At 41.0% G+C, this 18832-nt stretch overlaps 1 protein-coding gene across 9 annotated transcripts; it reads right to left on the minus strand.

Moving 5' to 3' along the window:
* Window positions 1-1517: 1517 nt before the first annotated feature.
* LOC143152325 (glutamate receptor ionotropic, kainate 2) lies at window positions 1518-14559 on the minus strand. Of its 9 annotated transcripts, none has more exons than XM_076322309.1 (17): window positions 14539-14555; window positions 13503-13534; window positions 10700-10806; window positions 10231-10386; window positions 9965-10146; window positions 9551-9708; window positions 8939-9080; window positions 8213-8515; window positions 6976-7194; window positions 6504-6710; window positions 6332-6416; window positions 5503-5779; window positions 4879-5077; window positions 3707-3950; window positions 2906-3021; window positions 2241-2390; window positions 1518-1843 (listed from the first exon to the last, which is right to left on the minus strand). In XM_076322309.1, exons 3-17 carry the CDS (start codon window positions 10767-10769, stop codon window positions 1661-1663), a joined length of 2691 nt encoding a protein of 896 aa, XP_076178424.1. In that variant the 5' UTR covers window positions 10770-10806; window positions 13503-13534; window positions 14539-14555; the 3' UTR covers window positions 1518-1660. The 9 variants fall into 9 exon arrangements, with proteins under 9 accessions (XP_076178424.1, XP_076178427.1, XP_076178428.1 ...); XM_076322312.1 differs by lacking the exons at window positions 13503-13534; window positions 14539-14555 and adding exons at window positions 11721-11821; window positions 12616-12762; XM_076322313.1 differs by lacking the exon at window positions 13503-13534 and having other exon boundaries at window positions 14539-14559.
* Between the last annotated feature and the right edge of the window lie 4273 nt (window positions 14560-18832).

Consider the following 18832-nt stretch of genomic DNA (forward strand, 5'->3'; position numbering starts at 1 on the left):
GCGAACAAAGAATATTGAAAGAAAATGATATTTGTAGGCATTATTTATACTGGAACATTGTTAATAATTGTTTAAACTACGGTCCTACGATGGTTGTTGATAATTATGATAAATAAACATCAAGATATTGCGAAATATCCGGGGGATTATCCGGATTATCCGGTGGATTATCTGGGGATTATCAAGAAAATCTAAATTAAAAATGTAATATCGAGTATAGAAACTGCAGCGTAAAATAGAAAAAAAAAATGTTATGGTAAATATGATAGGGGAATAAATGCTGATGTCATTTGCCGAGTTATGTCGAGTTGAAGATAATGTTGCGGAATGCCCGTGGGTTTAGTGAAATCAACATTGAGTACATTTTACTTTAATTCTTCGTAATTTGATGTTGAGGCTTGACATTTTTACGTTGTTGTAACAATTTTATATTGTGGATTCTCTTTCCTCTTACTTGTGTAGTTTTGTCGAGTCCTGTATTATCGATTCGTAACGAAGAATATTTTACGAATTGAAAATTTTGTAAAATACAGAAAATTGAATTGTCGATGCGCGGTTAAAGCTGTCCACCCTATACATTTTTCGTATAATATATTAGTCCGGGAAGTTTAAAAATATGGATATTTATATTCATATGTTATAATATATTAGTTTTTTCTCTTTATTATGTCCAGAAATATCTGTATTTTAGTTTATTTAACCGAAGATGTAATCACACTATGAAATAATTAAAAGTAATAATAATAATAATATATATAATAGTCATAATAACAGTAATACCAGTAGTAACAATAGTAATATATTATAGCAGTAGTAGCAGTAGTAGTAATTGTAATATTATTAATACTAGGAGTTGTAGTAGTCGTAGCATCGTTATTACCACTAATTACGGTAATTACATTAATTGTAGTAGTTAAATTGCTTACAATAGTTTCGTAGTTTCTTCGACAGCATAAAGAAAGAACTATCTTGGAATAAGGGGAATGTTATCTTACGCGTAAGTAGTATGGGAACAGCATCGAATAATTTTGTGTTACAAAGACTGACTATAAAGTCAAACTTAATTATACTCGTATGGATATCCTTTTCTTCCGTAGAATACAAAGGATAATTATGTACGTGTATCCTACCAAGAATAAATTCTTTCTTTGTTCTTTCTTATGTGTATCGTGGCCTTTTGTTTACCTTTCTTGGTTAGCATGTTGGTATATTTTAATTTCAACTTCATGAAGTTAATACAAAATGTTCGAAAAATTTGTGAAATACTTTTAGTATTCAAATTCGAAAGTAGACTCTAAAAATATTAAGTTAACTACAGCGACTACCTTCTCTAATGGGTGGGACAGAGTTTACATCCAATGAAAGTAATGATAGGATCGAGCATACGAGTAGTAAATCGTTTAGATATTAAATTCATTATACGATTTGTAGTGGATATGCAAGAGTTGGGGCATGTAGTTTATCGATACGAGTTGGAACAAGTTGTAGTGATTGTAAATCGGTAGTTGTACATACAATAGTTTGCGATCGATGACTTTTATTTACACGTGTATCAGCCATACGTCGCATCCCGCGAGCAAGACACATTGTACTCGCTGGATGCATATGGAGAGCTTTTAATATTCGTATTGTTTATTGCATTCGATTCCTTCGTCATTTTTCATTTGTCGTCGGAGCTCGTGGTTCTAATTACAGGTATAAAACCATATGGAGGCGTGCAGCCTCTGGTGCTGTCTTCTCCGCTTCTATTCGACGATCCCTTTCTTCTTCTCACCGGTTTAGGCGAACTGTTGCATTTTATGATAAATTTCAACTCGGCCACAAGTTCCTCTTTGATCGAAACCTGGAAAAATGGCGAGACATTTCCATGTTTAAATTCTTTTGAATAAATTAACCGTGTTTTATGCTTCTAATTAATGGAAGTTAAGTATTATCGTTTTGTTTCTAATTAATGAAAGTTAAGTAGTTGAATGTCGAAGTAACGTGTGTCTTCCACAGTGAGTTGTGAAATCGAATACAAAGATCAAACGCTACATCGATTAATTCCAACGGAACATATTTCGTATTAAAATACACGTAGACGTGATGACGAGATACATAATTCAGAATAAAACTCAGTATTGAATTGACTGTGTTGGAATTATGCCATTTGTATTCCATTAATAGTGCAATACCAAGAATCAAATGTGTTACTTTGTGGTGTTGGTCAAGTAAAATTACGATTGCGCAATTGCACTTACGTTTTCGCGTCTGGATGTGGCAATAATCTCCCAGAGTAGCTCGAATACAGTGTAGAAGAAGGACAGAGCAACGCCTACAGTCAGTACCAAGAAAACACCTCCCACGTTATCAAGATCCAACTCTTCAGCCATACTCCCACCACCATCCTCCTACATCATTTCACCATTCATCATTTAGACATGACCACGCTACTATAAATATTTCGGTACAGTAAATACCTAACTGACTGACAATTTACAATGAAGTTTGTTCTACCAATGTTTCCATTAGTTGCTTTTTGAATCGAAATTAACATTACGATTGTTAGTCGTACCGAAGTAATCGTTATTAAACGTTTTCTCTTATTCGTATTTAGAATTATATAACATAAAATACATGCAGCTTGAAAAACGTACAATATAACATGAAATTATAGAAGGGAAATTATCCGAGAAAAGGATTAGAAACTAAAAGTAAATGTAGATATTTATATTTATATAGTTTCATGTATGTATACTGTATAATTTTTTAGATGTTAATAAAATATGTTATATAATTCTGGAAATGGATATGGTATCGTGTAACCAATGTTTAAATTATTTACTAAATTATTGAATTTCACGCGTAAACTATTCAATACATTTCCGTTTTATTTTGTTGCGTTTAAATATTCAACTGCGCGTACCCGACACTTTCCTCCTCCTCGCTTCTGCGTCCACCATTTCGTCTTCAGTTCCGTGATTAGGCCACTTTGCTGGAGCTTTAACACGGCCGTGTTTAACGCGTGACGATAGGGCGAGTCTGAAATAATCACGATCATTATCGCTAAATTAAAAAGTCGAAGCTCGGGCTACTGCAAAATTACAATAATCTTTCTGTAAACATCCTCTCTACTTCAAGAATTACATATACGATTATTTTACATTTCTTTTTGCACCGATGAAAACACGCCTAAACATAATATCTATAATATTAATATGAAAATTGCAAACTTATAGAAGGCTCTCTTAAGTAACGTTACGTCCTTCTTGCTCTAATGATAAGGGACACGTGTTTATTGCATATATTACCGCACTGTACCGTCTCCCAGGTTGTCATAGATTTCTCTACAAAAAAGCACGCAACTTCCTTAGACTTATTCTCACCGGTGTGCTAACTAAAGTTTTACAAAGCATAATTGTACATATTGCAAAGCAAATATTAAAATAAAAATAGTTCAGAATTTTATATAAGCCAAAGTGTGCTTGTTTTAGATTATATTTATTACGATAATATTTATTTCTCACTCTCGTTCAAAAATTTCATCTACTTGTCCCAACTCGATCTCAAAGCTGTGATACTCTGATAGTATCGATAAATCTGGTCCTAAGTGCACTGTATTGGTGGCAAAGTGCTTATCAAATGTCAAATTAAAATTGATCTTACTGTAAAAATGTTTCTATCGTTTCTCAGCCAGACCATTACTTCCTATTTGATCGAGACTCACACTTCTTCATGGCTATGCCATAGCCCTTCGCGTCGAGGAGTCCACCGATCTGCGTCACGTTACAATATCTTTCGGTGATGTACTCGATGGAGCTGGACTCCATTAGAAACGCGTAGTCCTCTCTCAGCACTTTCTTCAGGCCCGAATCGTTGTCCGGAGGCAGAACGTCCTCCGCGTTCTCCATCATATAATCGTACATCTCTTTGTAGGTCGAGTAATTGGATTCCTTGGAATGGGCATAATTCTTTCAAAAAATTGAATTAGAATGCACAGCTCCAAGTATCGTTTGCCTAGCGAGCGACACGAATTGCTTCTGGTACGGTCGTGTTCGTTCGGTTAGTAAAGGGAGAGACAAGTTACATCTCCGATTGATTATTGCGAACAATTAATGCAGCGTCGAGTGTGACTCTCTGTTACGTAGATACGCAATCTATTGTAAGTATTAATGATGTCTGTCTGAAAGCACAACAAAATGTTTAAGGGACATTCTGATCTAAGCTAGTATTCTCGATTCGGGTATTATTTTACATTGTACGTGGTCAAGCATTGTTTAGAACTGATCGCAGCAACTGCAACGACGTAACACAATGAACAATTAGGGATCGGTTGATGATGTATTCGTAAACAAGCAGGGGCTGTTTATTTTCTACGATTTGGCCAGTGTTAAATATTACAAGATTAGAGTCGCCCTGGATTCAACACGTATTTAGAAATTTCTATAAATTACAAAATTCTATTGCGTTCACTTTAATACAGCGAAAAGGACTTTCTTTCGTGAAGATCGAAGGCACATGATATTCCGAATCGTACAATTTTTCATTATTATCGTTTTACATTTCTTTGAAACGAAATCGAAATTGTATCGTTATCTTATTTGTGAAAAATGATCTCTCAGGCGACTCGTTCGTAATAATATCTTGTGATCGGATGGGGGGTTAATGACTCAGGGTTAAACAAAGCTTTTGTATTAACACTCCCGCGACTGTCTTGAACTCAATGGGGTAGTATAATATTAGCGATTAAAATTCGTAAATATCTCTTACATTTGAAATTTGCGCATCGTGTGCTGTATCGATCCTGTAAAATTCCTTACTACTGCCAACTATGTTATTTTTCCATCGATATTCACTGTTCGCCTAACGAATACGGTGTGTTCGAAGTAGGACACTTACTTTGAAGAACATCAGGGTGGATCCTCCATCTTTGGCACCATACTTGATCGTCTTCTTCTTCGCTAATTCTTCGACGTTCGAGAATGGCGACACTAATGTTTCGACGGTTAGAAACGCGGCCAAGTTGGCCGTGTAAGACGATACCATGATCAGACAGAAGAACCACCAGGAAGTAGCCATCATTCGCGTCGAGAGTCCTCTGTCGATCGTAGAAATTGAATAAATAGGTTCACGAGTTAATTTCTGGTCCTTCGATCTTACAGAAGAGGATTGTGTACATTAATTTCGAGCAATCCCACTATTGGGAAATTTAAAAAAGAAATTAACCAAATAGTACGATTATCAGATGGCTGCACAAGATCTGTCCAGGGTACGTTTTCGTTATTAAATTGTATGGTCTCCATTATTATTTATTACACCTTTACCAATCATTTCGAGTACTTATAAAATCCTTTTCGAGAGGACGATAACCGAGACTGACGAAAAGATCTTGTTCCAGCCTTCATCGGGTTATAAAGTAATTGTTTGTATCAACAGTGTCTTAAAAATGATAATACTGGCGGTCCGTTTACACGAGCTAGGCAACAACTTGATAATTCGATTCACAGCGTAAATTCGACTTACATGGGCGCGATCTCGGAACCTTGCTGCATTATACTACCGATCGTGAACCATAGGGAATTCTTAAAAGTGAACTGGTTCTCCAGTTCTTCGGGCTCTTCTATACAAGGATAAGGGTTGTTCCACTCGGCGGGGCATATCCTGCCGATCACGAATAGTACCAAGGACACGGATATGTAAGCTCCGATTAAATACCACCAGACACCGGCAGAAAATGGCGACAAGAAGGAGAACAGGCTAGGTGGTGTTTTCGTTGGCTTTCGGTAGAGGATACTTATTCCTGTGAAAAAAGGGACACGTATATTATTTTATGCAAATTATCCATTTGAATTCGAGTGTGATCAGGGTATAAGAGCTTGTCAGAATTTGAATTTAACGCGATCGGGTATAAGAGGTTTAAGTTTTAGCATGCAATCGAGTCCGAGTGATACTCCGAAGAAAAATATAGTGTTCTGGTGGATCGTGACTACGCGTAATAGTCTTTTTTTTTACAACGAACCTTATATATATATAATAAAATAATCGAAACAAAGAAGCGTTGAAACTAATTCAATTATCGAACTGAAGAGAAACACTCGAAAGAAAAATTGAATGGGGAATTTTATTTATTTTCTTCGAAAAGTAAAAAGTACTGTCGCTATTCGTTTATTTCGTTGGAACGTAACTCGAATCGAACGCAAGCTGCTAGAAAAATTACAATTCTCACGGTGAGATCTTAAGAAAAGAATAGAGAAAATTGATCACTTCCTTGCAAATACAAAATCCCTTTTAAATCGCAATTCCGCCGTGGGCTCTGAGAGTTTTTGCGTAGCTTGATATCAAGCACTCGTACCTAAATTCATAAAAGGCATCGTAAAGTCCACCGCCGCTTCCCGTGCCGAAGTAATGGTTAGATCGGTAATAGCTAGATCAGCTTCCTGCAACATAATTTCACCGGATATTACATGTTAATTTCTTCCCTCTTTCCGATTATAGCCTGAAACGTCGACGTTACTGAAACTAACTTCTGCAATGATTTTCCCAAGCATCCCCGTCCATTTGTTCGCCTTCTTCACGTACGATCCGTAAACATTGTCCGCTTGCACTTCGAACGTGTAATTAAAGCCGAGCATTTTGCTCAGCTCCTGAATGATATCTATGCCGAATCCTTCGTAACGATCGTTTCCGGTCATCATGTCCGCGGACTTCTTCAGCATACCGTAAGGGTGACTCTGCGTTCAAACGAATCTCGCTAAAATTTCCTACTTATACTTTTCGACGTCGTCTTTCTCAAACCGTTACAAATTCGTTCACTCTTGGAATTTTCGCACAGAGACATTTAGATACATTTTTCAAACTTGTTCGAGAAAGTACGAAAAGAAGAGAAATTGATCTTTTCAAACTTCCACAATGGAAGACTTCACGAATGTTCGTTAGAGGAGTCTCGTCGAGTGAGCAAGCATTGAAAAGATTTGCAAATTATGTTAGCGCACGTACGATGGCAATCAGAATGATGAACGTTTTATTTTGCAGATTGAACTCCATTTCTGACTTCGGTGGATCGGACTCCGGCTGCCATTCGATGCTGTTTGTGCTGTTCCACATTCCGATCTTCTTCAAACCGTCTTCGGTCAGGCGCAGCACGTCCAACTGGAAATCGCTGCGGAAGCCTGCCGTGTCGAACTTAATCAAACCGGTCAAACCTTGCATTTCGCTCTGAAAATTGTCAGTGAAGACATCGAAAAATATTCCACCGGTTGGCCCCGGAAAGTCAGGGTCAAATTTTAAGAGCATGCGGTGCTCGTCGAAACGAGCAAAAACACTCGGAGTGAACGTGGGGTTCGGAGTTGCGAGAGATTTTCAATTATGAGCTTATGAAGCATAAAAGACTTTATCGCGTGTCTAGCTATAACTTATCGAGTAAGTCGTTAGGTCGATCAAAGTGAACACAGTACGCATTGGTACCGTGTAGAGATAGATAACCGATGTCGTTCGACAACAGTAATAAAATTACTTTGTCGGTTCAATATTATAACGTCCGTGTGCGTGTAAAATTACTAATTATTCTTGCATCCTTTAAAGAATGTTCGTTAATAAAAATGTGTTATAAATTCGAAACTATCGATATTTGAGTCTATGTTCGTTCATTCGAAATTACCATTTATAAATTGTACAAACGGAGAAAAGAAATAGGGGGAACCGGAGTATGTTGTACGAGTGTACAATGGTGAATTTTATTGTTACGTAACTGAGCACGCTGCCGCAATCTATCCTTTGGTCTAGAGATCGCTCAGCCTCGAGTGTAACTTCGAGAGTTTGGATACCTGTTTAGTTCAAGGGATGTTTACATAAGGGACGCGTGAAAGCGTACATTTGAGAATAAGGGTAGTCGAGGGTGAATCGCGATAAACTGCTTGAATCGATCCACGCGGTGAATTCGTGTAATTCCCGAAGCAGAGCTAGATGACGTACACTGTTGCCTCCTTACTCGTATCTCTGTTACTTTCTCACAAACTGTCTATTATAGCTCCAAAGCTCACTTTGCATTTTCCATATTCCGTGCTGGTGATTCACTTAAGTCTCGAGAGACTTCAGAACGAATATGAGTAAATTGATAGAATAATATAATATAATAGGTATATATAATAGAGTAATGATACGATGTAAAATGTGTAATAAAATAATAATAGAATGTAAATCGATAGAATTAATTTTGTTGGCAGGTCACACTCACGAGACGTATGAAGTTGTTCAAACTGTAGCCGTGCTCCCAACTCTCGCTGCCATTGCAGGACAGCTGCTTCACGTCGCCTTCGATGGCATCCTGTAGATGATTGAAGGCCTTCGCGAAAAGTTGCACCGCGTCGTACATGAGGGCAGGCTCGACCCGCAACTTGGTAGGATCGTCCAAACCCCATTCGTTCTTATGCATATCGAAGGTATCGTTCACGATGGAACTCGTAGGATCGATCAGCCGTACACCCGTGAAATTCACACCTGAGAACTGGTACGGTTCCAGATCGAGGGTCTGAAGATCCTGGAAGAACCCAAGCACGAACGTTCGAAGTATATTCAATTAGGCAATAATTGATCGATAACTGTAAAGTAATTTTTATAGAAATAAAAATTGAGTCTATCGTACAAAATGTGTAATTATTTACCTCCTGAAAGATACCAATTTCCTATTACTAATTTTAGTTACGGGAATAGCTCGTAGGGCGATATAATTTTGCGCAATAAAAGTACAATCTTAGCGTTCGTTGAACGTATGGAATTATTTACTTCTAAAGATACCGATCTCTTATTATATTACGATGTCCATGGGATTCTTTCGAATATTTAAACGATGACGAATAACAGAATGCGGAATGGAATCGAAATGCATCAAGCCGATCTACGTGTTACTGTTCTCGTTTCGCATTTCGTTTTAAAATAATAAGGAATAAATGAATTACTTTACCAATGAAGTCACTATGATTTTGTTCTTCTCCGACATAATACCGACTTGCTGAGCTTGCTTCAGCACCTCTGCGAGAATCTCGATGGAACAATCGATAATAATATTCTCCATCTCGTCGTCCTTTATCTCTCGCATCACCTTCCTGCGCAAAATTCAGCGCAATGTTATACTATTAGCTGACGTTTTACCCGAAGGATCCTCGCTACAATCGAATCGAAACTCGAGAAGCCGCTCAAGGACACTTTCTTGAATCTAACTCGCGCGAGAAACTATTCCTATTATCGCGTCGCCTTAAATTGCTTCTTCGAGAGATAAGAAGCACGTGCACAGTCCCACGAAGAGCTGAAGGGGCGTAGCTACGGTACGGTGGAAGATAATCCTCCCGTGACCTTGAGCAGCCAATTTATTTTGACTCGACTGTTCGACTCTTATTTACTGCTTTCGATCTTTTACCATTTATTTTTCTTGCAACTGATAAAGCATTCAATCGAATGTTTCTTCGAATTCTTATTTCTACTATTGTGACTCGATTTGACTCAATTATTCGAAGTTTGAAAGAATTTAAAAATTCCATCGATCGATAAATACACGTACGAGAATTGATGGAGATACCTGTAACTAGGACCGCTTCCCAAATGGTAGAGAAAGATCATATGGTTGCGAGCGTCCCAACGTTCCAACACACGATGAACACGGATCAAACTGTCGGTGCCCTCGTACAATATTGCGAACGATTTCCACTCGAAATCGGTTACCATATAATCGGTGATCTGCGTATGAAATATTCCTCGGTTGAAAATCGGTACATCTCCGTGAAAATTCAGAGACCGTAATTTCCTCTACCGTCTAGGTTATATTTAATTGTTTCGCGTTAACTGGGTCGAGAAGGTAGGTCTAGAGCGATCGAACAAAGCGATACTTGTTCCACGGCGAAGTTCGAATCAATTCTACGATCTATTACGAGTTTAAATAAATCTACCGTTCGCGTCAATTGAACGCGTAAAGTTTCCGTTACGTGTCACGTACCAGCGAGAGGGTTTCCGCGTGCGGGTACAAGTTTATTCCTTTACCACGGGCCTGCGAGGACTCCCATCTCGCGTAGATGTGTGGCATTTCCATGGTGTCGCACATACTCTGCACGTGCTCCGAAGTGAGCTGATTCTGCGGGCCGAAAATCGCAGCCACACCGGTACCCATCAGCTCGCATACTGAACATTTCGAAGAGATCGATCCGATTGAAAAATGTTACGGCCAGAGTTCACGAATACTTCGAAAAATCGGGCATCTCGTACCTTTCAACGACACTTCGAACGCGTCAGTTGGAACTTCGTTGGATTCCGCCACGAGATAAGCGTTGAAGGAATTGGTCTTCCGTCGCATTTTGTTCGCCGTTTGCACCGATGTTTCGAAAATTCTCTGTATACCTCCGTCATCGTCGAACAATCCTCCTGAAAGTGTCACGCGTACACTGCCGTTAAGAGTCCCCGTCAACGTTTGCGAAACGCCAGTTGGAACGACGAGACTCGACGAGTTTTTCGATGAATACTCCGATCGAGATTCCAAGGACTTTAGATTTCAGTGATAATAGAAAATCGGAAATATTTCTCGACGAATTTTTGAAGAAACGATGGTCCAATTCGTGGACAATAATTGCAAATGATTGAAAATCGAAGTAACGTATCGACAGGCTCGAAGAAATTGACTTTAGAGACTCCTCGGTTCCAACTTGGGATTGAGTAACGTCGAATGGTCTTTGCTTACCTATGTGAACCCTTTTGGGGAATCCCAGAACGCAAGGGATGATGATCAACGGGAGACACTTGACCAGCATCTTATAGTCATTCTACGCGTAGAAACTAACGGCGAACCTGTATCGAGAGAAGGGTACAAGACAAGTGACGTTAAAGGAAGCGTGTAAATTTCTTTCAAAGGAAGAAATGTTTGCAACAACACGAAACAAACTTCTCCAAACGTCATCGACGAAGCAGCGCTGTCAAGTCGCTCGATAGAGATTCCAAGATCGACTCTATCCGCGTAAAAGAGTAAATATTCGAATCAAACTTCTTCCAACATTCTCAAACTAGAAAGAGTAATTATATCCCGAAGATTTCTCTATCTGCGCGCGATTAAAAATACGATCGACGATAAACGCGAATCGAGAACTGGAAAGAACTGTTCGTTCTTCGAGAGCCAGTGTTTATAACACCTAGCAAGAAACATGGACGTCAAACGCGGAACAAAGGGCTCTAACACGACCCGTCGGGAGACACGGATCGGCCAGCGTCTAAAGCTGCCCGGTGAAACACGATTAACTTCAAAGGCAGTCAACGAACGGGACGGAGCAGATTTATTTGCAATAAGATCGCGTAGTACACGATCCGGTTCAAGCGGCTCAAACAGACTACGGAGATCCGAACGAGCACTTAACCGTGCGACGTTGTGTAAACGGTACGGGAACCATTACACGCCCGAATTCTCGGCGCGCGTAAACATTTACATCCGTCGAAAATCCATCCTCCAATATTGAGTTCGACGATTTATTTGAAGCAACCGAAGGAGGGGCTTCTGCCCTGTCAAATTCCTGTCCGCGACGTCTTCCTTCGCGACGCTTTTGTTTCGGGCGGAGACGGAGAACGTCATCGGGGACTCTTTTCTTCCGAACGCGAAGATTCGTTCGTCGGGGGCAGGGGAGAAACGTCGCGAGTAAAAATAACATTTCCGGCGGGGGGACAGGGAACAAGCTCGTTAATGAATTTGACGTTCCTCGCGGAATGCTTCTTACCCAGAAATAGAACGGGACCGAGGAAATGGACGGATGTATTATATATCTAGAAACCGAAGACAGAGTGCCGACGATTGGCTCTGAAACATTTTCTATGGATTCTACAAAGGAAAAATATTATCGTTTCTGTTGTTACGATCTTGTACCGTACACGATAGAAAATACGATATTCCACGAGCAAAATTAAAGAACGCGTAGATCTTTTTAGTTACTCGATGTTAGTTTTGTTCGTAGGAACGAAGATTCTTCGATAAATTGACCGGTGACATGAGAAAAATTAAGAAATCCGTGACGAGTATTTTCGAAAAGTATTTTTACGAGCACGGTTGAAAGTCTGCTCCATTTTGATTCGATGATCGGGAAGAAGAAGAAGGTCACGTGTCTAGATACTTTTTCAAAGCGACGTCGATAAATATTAAATATAACAAAAAGTATCCGGTCACTGATAATAAATTCTACAGACCCTGTACAAAATATAATTCTCGATACAAAGAACACCGAAGTAATTAATTTTGTCATTTCACAGACAATGTGTAAATTTAAAATATTCGAGAAAAAGTTAACTAAAATCGAGAATTGAGCACACCGATAATAAACTCTATAGGCTCTCCACGGGATATAATCCACGACACAAAAAACACTCGAATAATTAATTTTCACTGACGGTGTATAAATTGGAAATATCGAAATAAAAATAACCGACATTAAAAATCGAACACCGGAAACGAGTTTTCACTGGTAATGAACTATACGGATCCCTCGCCGATACAAATAACTCTCGAATTGATTTAATTGATGCGATTAATAAAAATTAATTCTCAAAAACGGTATTTAAATTCAAAATATCGAACGAAAAATGAGCAAAATTTAAAATCGAAAAAATCGATCGATTCACCCCATCGATTCGCAGGTTTGGCAGCGCGTTTTATTAAGCTGTACGACGATTAATAAAATCTCGCACGCGTCGATTTCGCGCGGGCGTGTATTTCCCGCGAAACACACGCACGACGAACCGGAGGCTTCTAACCGCGCGCATTCGACGTGCTCACTGTCACCTCGCCAAAACGCGCGCGTTCTGGCGCGTTCTTTTTCATTCATTCGGTCCATCCGTCGCGCGAACGCGGACGCGAGGAGACGAACGACGACGAAAATCCCGACGTACGAACGGCACAGTGTCAACGTTCCATATCCGGACGCGGGATGCCACGAAAAACGGACGAAAATCGTCGAGTGCGCGCAACACGGCGATATATTTAGCCGCGGAGCATCGTCGCCGCCACCGGCGCTTGTCGCTTATAAGCTCTGTGACATAGTTTTCGCTGAATCACAATCGACGACGCCTCCTGACCGGGATCTGTCGCGCGTTTAATTTCGTAATTGCGAGAGGAGGCGGCGCGTAACCGCGCGTGCTTCCTCGAATTCTTTCGTACGTGGTTCGATAAATAACGAAACGTCCAGCGAACGAATACAAGAGGAATCAAATTTCCAAATGTACGAAAGCGTTTCGAATATCGCTTCGCGAAAATCTACTCCTAGATCTACTCTATTCTTTTTTTTTCAATCGTAAACAACCGTGAAATATACGTGTTTGAAAAATTATTTTTAAATAGCGTGATCGAAGAGGAATGTTCTCGGAGGATAAGTTCTCGAATGGATACGCGAGACGAAAGCTTCCAAAAAGCTTCTCGGTCGGTGTTTACGGAACGATTAGGGTACAAGGGGCGTTAAAGGGTCGTCGGTGGAGTGACGAGCGCCACGAGCGTTAAAGGAGGTTCGACTTACCTAAAAATCGCGATTACACGCAGTCTCGTTACCTGGAACAGAAGTTTGATAAACGTGCTTTTCGGAACGAACGCCGCGGCATGCACTCTAATTCCGAACGCCACTTCACGAGTGGCTTTTCACTGCGCACACGCGAGTCTCCCTTCCAAAGCCACTTCGGATTCGTTTTCACCGCGTAACATGGCGGACACCTCGGGACCTAACTTATTGTTAGACCCGCCGTCAGCAGCTTTTCGACGACACTCGGATGAAATTCTCCCTCTTGCGTGCGCAAAACTCGCTGTTCACGTTTCACGATTTCTTTCGCATCCTCGCGAATGCAGGAGTAGTCGAACGTCGCGGTTTACGAGCACTGCATCGCGAAACAGGCGGCAGAGTTAATTTTTTCAACGGTGATAGCAATTACGACGATTAACGTTGGATGTCTTCCTTTTTTTGTTTCTTTTGACAGTATTACACATCCACCGTCGAGGATTCTTTCATTTCGCGCGCGGGTAAAGTGAAACGAAGGATTTATTCGATTCTCGGTTCTTTTTTAATATTACAATTGTTTTAGCGAGGATATGTGTAGCCGAACGACGAAAAGGAATTTTAAATAGAGAGTTGGTTATCTTTGATATTAAAAATAGCACGACACCAGAAGTATCTACAACAAGTAAACGAATGGAGAGAAAATTCGTGCGGCAAGTGATTTATGTGTGTCTCGGTGGTTATCTTTAGAACGACAGACAGGAATATAAATTTATGAATTCTTCCAATTCGCTACGATGCACTTTAAAAATAATCGCTCGTTGAACGGAGACATTATCTTATTTGTAATTAATTTGAAACAATTTTTATTTTTCAAAATGAAGGGAAATTTCATTTCAACAATTTTATCCTACGCATCGTCTATATTTTTGTATGTTATTTTTACACGATTCCTGTTCCTTGATTCAAAAAAAAATATTTTTCGATACCTAACATGTTTGAACGTTTGCCAAAATTATCGAGAGCGTTGAACGTTCCTAGCGTTCGGAAGAATTACTTTACTTACCGACAATGGTCTCTCGATCATCCCGCGTCAGCAGTTTCTTCTTGACTGCAGAGAGTCGTGCAATATGCAGAACTTGAATTAGAAAAATTTCTGGGAACGACACTGCAGTCAAAGGTGCGCTGTTACTTTCGCCATAAAGGCGCGATATCTGACACGAATGCGACGTAAAACCAAGATGGACGACTATTACTTTTGATAGCATGTTCAGCTTACTCCGGGAAGGTGTCCTTTTAGACGCGGTTCGTTTTTATAACAACATCTTCGTTCCCTCCGACCCAGAGAATTATTTATATCAATTCCATGTTCCACGTTCCACAGAATGGTTCGTAATTATACGTTGATACCGTGTACTTTCGGTACATTTAAACAAAAAGAAGTTACGCGCCGTTAAAAACGAAGAACACGAGAAGAACGGAGGAAAATGTTCGAAATAAAAAATTTCCAAAGATCTCGAAACGGTGGGAAAGGGTGGCGCAGAGTCGTACGCTTAAAAGATCAAGATACGTAGATGAGCGAATGGAGATAAGAAGACGCGCGGGAGGAGGAAGGTTCGCGAGAAGGTGGAAGCGCGTGGGGGAGAGCGGGCAAAGTAAATTAAATGGCTACGTTAGCGTTCTCGGGGCCAAAGAGAAGGCGCAGGAGCCGTAGAACTTGGATACATTAGTGAATTAGTTACGTTAGCGGTTTGGGATTTAGTTCTCTAATCAAGAGAACGAAGAGTGAAGGCTGCGGCAATTGATGTAAAGGTAGAACTTCCCGGGGACCAATTACGCGGCCGCGGTAAAGGTAGAAGTTCCCTGTCGTAATCAACGAGGGGATTACGGCCGCGCGTTAAGTATATTACGCGTGGAATAATTTTCCGTTTAAACGAAAGAACCCGACGCTCGGCAATTAATCACGCAACGTATGCAAAGTAAGCATTCGAGGAGCTACGGGAGAATCCTCTGGGACTTTGGCCGAGGGAACTTGCACGAGCCACAAAGGTTTCGGTAATTAAATTATCAACCGCGTTGCAAAGCTGTTTGGCGATCGTGACACTCCAACGTGATAAATAATTCATATTTTCCGCCGGCGATCGTCCGTTTCCGGTGCAATGATTCTTCCTGGTTCCTTCTGGGTCCTCGCGACGATTCACGACCTGTGTATCTTGCAACAAAGTGAATAAATGCGAGCTTCGATGGTAATTATTGTGCAGAAGTATTTTTTATTTAGATTCTGTCCTTTTATTATGAATTTTAACGATTAGTTCCTACGGTTTCTGAACATTATATATAGCTGGAGGAGAATGAAACTTCAAACGGTTCGAATGCTTACGATTTTGAACACTTCGGATACGCGACAATGGTCTGTTGCGTTGCAGGAAAGTATCAGGGATTTTCATCGATCCTTCGTAAGAGACCTATATTTATTGCGAAACTTTCGTTCCCTTGGATAAATTTTACGGATCGGTTAAATTTGTGTCCGGTCATCGAACACAGTTTTAAAACACCATGTACACTTAGAGAAACATGCAATTTCGTGTAATTCGAACGCTTCGAATTCCAAGTATCGTAAATACTGTTACAAGGTAACACTTTTAATCTAGACTTACATTTTCTCCGCTCTACAATTCTCTTTCTCCGATAAATTGTCCACGACGGGAGACAATAATTGAACCGTGAACAAGGTACAGCGATGAAACCGATGCCTGACCAAGGTCGTTAGAAGACAAGACGGGCCCAGGTGAGAATTTACAGACGATGAGTTTATTCACGTTTATAATATGATGCTCGTAGTACACTTTTACGTAAGAAGTATAATCAATAGGCTCTTAACAAACTCGTTACGACGTGAACGTAGTTGTAACGCGGTACAGACAATATTTACAAGTAGTACGTGTATAATACCGCGGCGTGACCGTTCTTTTTTTTTTTTTTTTTTTTTTTTATTTTTTCCTTTTAATGCGGGCGCCCGCGTTTGTACGTTCAACGGTTCGATTCGGTGTACAGAGACTTCGACAAGGTAGTTGCAGTCGAGAGTAAAAAACGACAGAAACTTTCGTAAAACGATGGAAACATCAACGACGACGGTGGGCGTCTCGCTGTCCCGCCCCCACCCTCCCTTCTGAAAATCGTGCAACGACGCCTCGCGTCGCGCCAGCCAGCCCGCGATATCGAACACACGAATCCCGTGACGCTAATTGCATATCCCGTTGATCTGTCCACGCTCGAAAATCGATCGCTCCCGGGACCGGGCGGGCACCTGTGCAACGTGCACGATATTCACGCGTGTTTACGCCTTAAGAGAAGGAAGACGGAAATTAATACTGCTCAGTTCGTGGCGTTCGTGAATAGCGGCGCGACGAATGCAAGGATTTCCTTGGCGGTTTCGGTCGGCTCGATCCTTCGAGCCTCGAGGTGGCGGCGATCGAGGAAAGAAAATTGGAAGACTGTGCCCAAGATTGTTGACAATCGCGACGAATTTTCTTCTGCCCCCGAACGAAGAAGTTTTCACGATCCCGAGGAAACATCGACGGATAGTTCACGATCGGAACGAGGCTCTCTCATAAGAGTAGTCTGGCGAAGTCTTTGGGTTTCCCCTTTTCCTTGCCCCACCCCTCCTTCACCGCGAGACACGAGGTCTAGAGACCTCTTTTGCATAGAATGCAAAATTCTTTTTTTTAAATTACCATCGATAGTCCGTTTGCTGAGAATTTTTAAATACACGGTCCGATGCGGACGATCACATTCCACTTCGTTAGGAATACCAGTACTCGGTGTCGAACCGGATTCAACCGCGCGAGAAAGATCGCTGTAAAAAATTTCGCGGGAGAATTTAAAAATTCTCTCGCTCAACGGACCGATGGTGGTTCTTCGAAACGCGTCCGTACGATACCGTAAGCGAGACGACGCATGTAAAACTATTCTCCGAGTTACCGCGAGATTGCGAGCTCGAGAATCCTCTGTTAGCTAAGCTAGACGCGAGAATAATTTCCCGCGCGAAAAACTCGAGAAACGGTGTTCTTCGTCCCCGTGTTTGTTACCTCGATTACGACCTCGCGCTGTGTACATTACGAATCTTGAGCAAACCGAGTTGTGCGCGTGAAGCTCCGCCACTTGCATCGAGAATTTACCAAAATGGTTTCGCACGACGAAGGTCGGTCCATTGAAGAATGAATTCGGTCGAAGGAAACAGGTGTCGCGCGCAGACAGACCAACGAGATTTCGTTGGTAATTATAGCGAGGCTGAAAGCTTCGAACGAAGGTGCGCAACTCGCGAATCTTCGAAAAAGAAAGTATAAAATCCGCTCGTCCTATCTAGATCCGGTGAAGCGTCGACGAAACCGGAAACGCTTCCGCGGACGACGTTTCGTCTCGAAACGTCCGAGAAAAATCATAGCCGTGTTTTATCGCCGCTAATTGAACAAATTCTCGCGCATAGATCGATTCTTTCCCATGAACGTTCTATGATACAATGCCGTTGCATAGTCGCGATCGTATAATTAGTAATCTTAACAGTTAGTATAATTATTTACACTAGATGTATCCGAACGCCATCCGAACAGTGACGTTTGTACAGCATTTCGTTTCGTTTCGATTCGAGCGTCATCGGTGTACTTTCGTTTAAAATTATTAAGAACGTTCGCAGCGTACCGTGTTCGACGACGCTCGCGTTCGCTGTTCGAGTAGCGTTTTTTTATTTCATTTTTTTTATCTTACTTCATTTAATTCTCTTCGTTCGTACGTGCACTCGTTTCGTATTCACGCTCCTCGATCGTCTTCAATCACGCATACTCGTCGAAAGGTTTGTCGCGCGCTCGCTGAATATCCTGCGGAAGACATCGACGCGTGGTCGATCCTTTGCGTTCGTTTCTCCGCGAAACGATCGCAACGCAACGATTTACAACGTAACCGTAAGTACTTCGTAAAGGAATACGCGAACGAGTAACTATACGAGAGCTAATTTCCAGCGGAATCGATCGTAAATGGAATTCGTGAACGCAAAGTGTGATTATCGACTCCAGAATCGAACGTGGTCGTCAGATTACAAATTCGCGAGTATAAAACGATCGGGATGTAATTTGCTCTTGCCCCGTGCCTGAATCACGCTGGACAGTACGCGAACACTTTGTTACTACATATCTCGACGATAACTTTCAAATATATTGAATCCGGTTCAATAATAATACAAACTTTAATCTTAGTCTCTCTATATATTTCCCTAGCTCTTACCCGCGAGTATCCATCGACAGCGATAATATTCGAAAAGCCAACCATCGAATCGGGTTCCACGATAATACAAACAATATTGATTC

This window comes from Ptiloglossa arizonensis, chromosome 10 (genome assembly GCF_051014685.1).
Source record: "Ptiloglossa arizonensis isolate GNS036 chromosome 10, iyPtiAriz1_principal, whole genome shotgun sequence".
In the NCBI taxonomy this organism is placed as follows: domain Eukaryota; kingdom Metazoa; phylum Arthropoda; class Insecta; order Hymenoptera; family Colletidae; genus Ptiloglossa; species Ptiloglossa arizonensis.

Excerpts from the sequence above, each read along its gene's own strand:
- LOC143152325 (XM_076322313.1), bottom strand. The coding sequence starts at position 10,769 with ATGCTGGTCAAGTGTCTCCCGTTGATCATCATCCCTTGCGTTCTGGGA. Across the intron at positions 10,147-10,230 it reads GTTCGAAGTGTCGTTGAAAG|TATGCGAGCTGATGGGTACC; the intron begins GTACGAGATGCC and ends CGAAATGTTCAG. Across the intron at positions 5,078-5,502 it reads GGTTCCGAGATCGCGCCCAT|AGGACTCTCGACGCGAATGA; the intron begins GTAAGTCGAATT and ends TACGATCGACAG.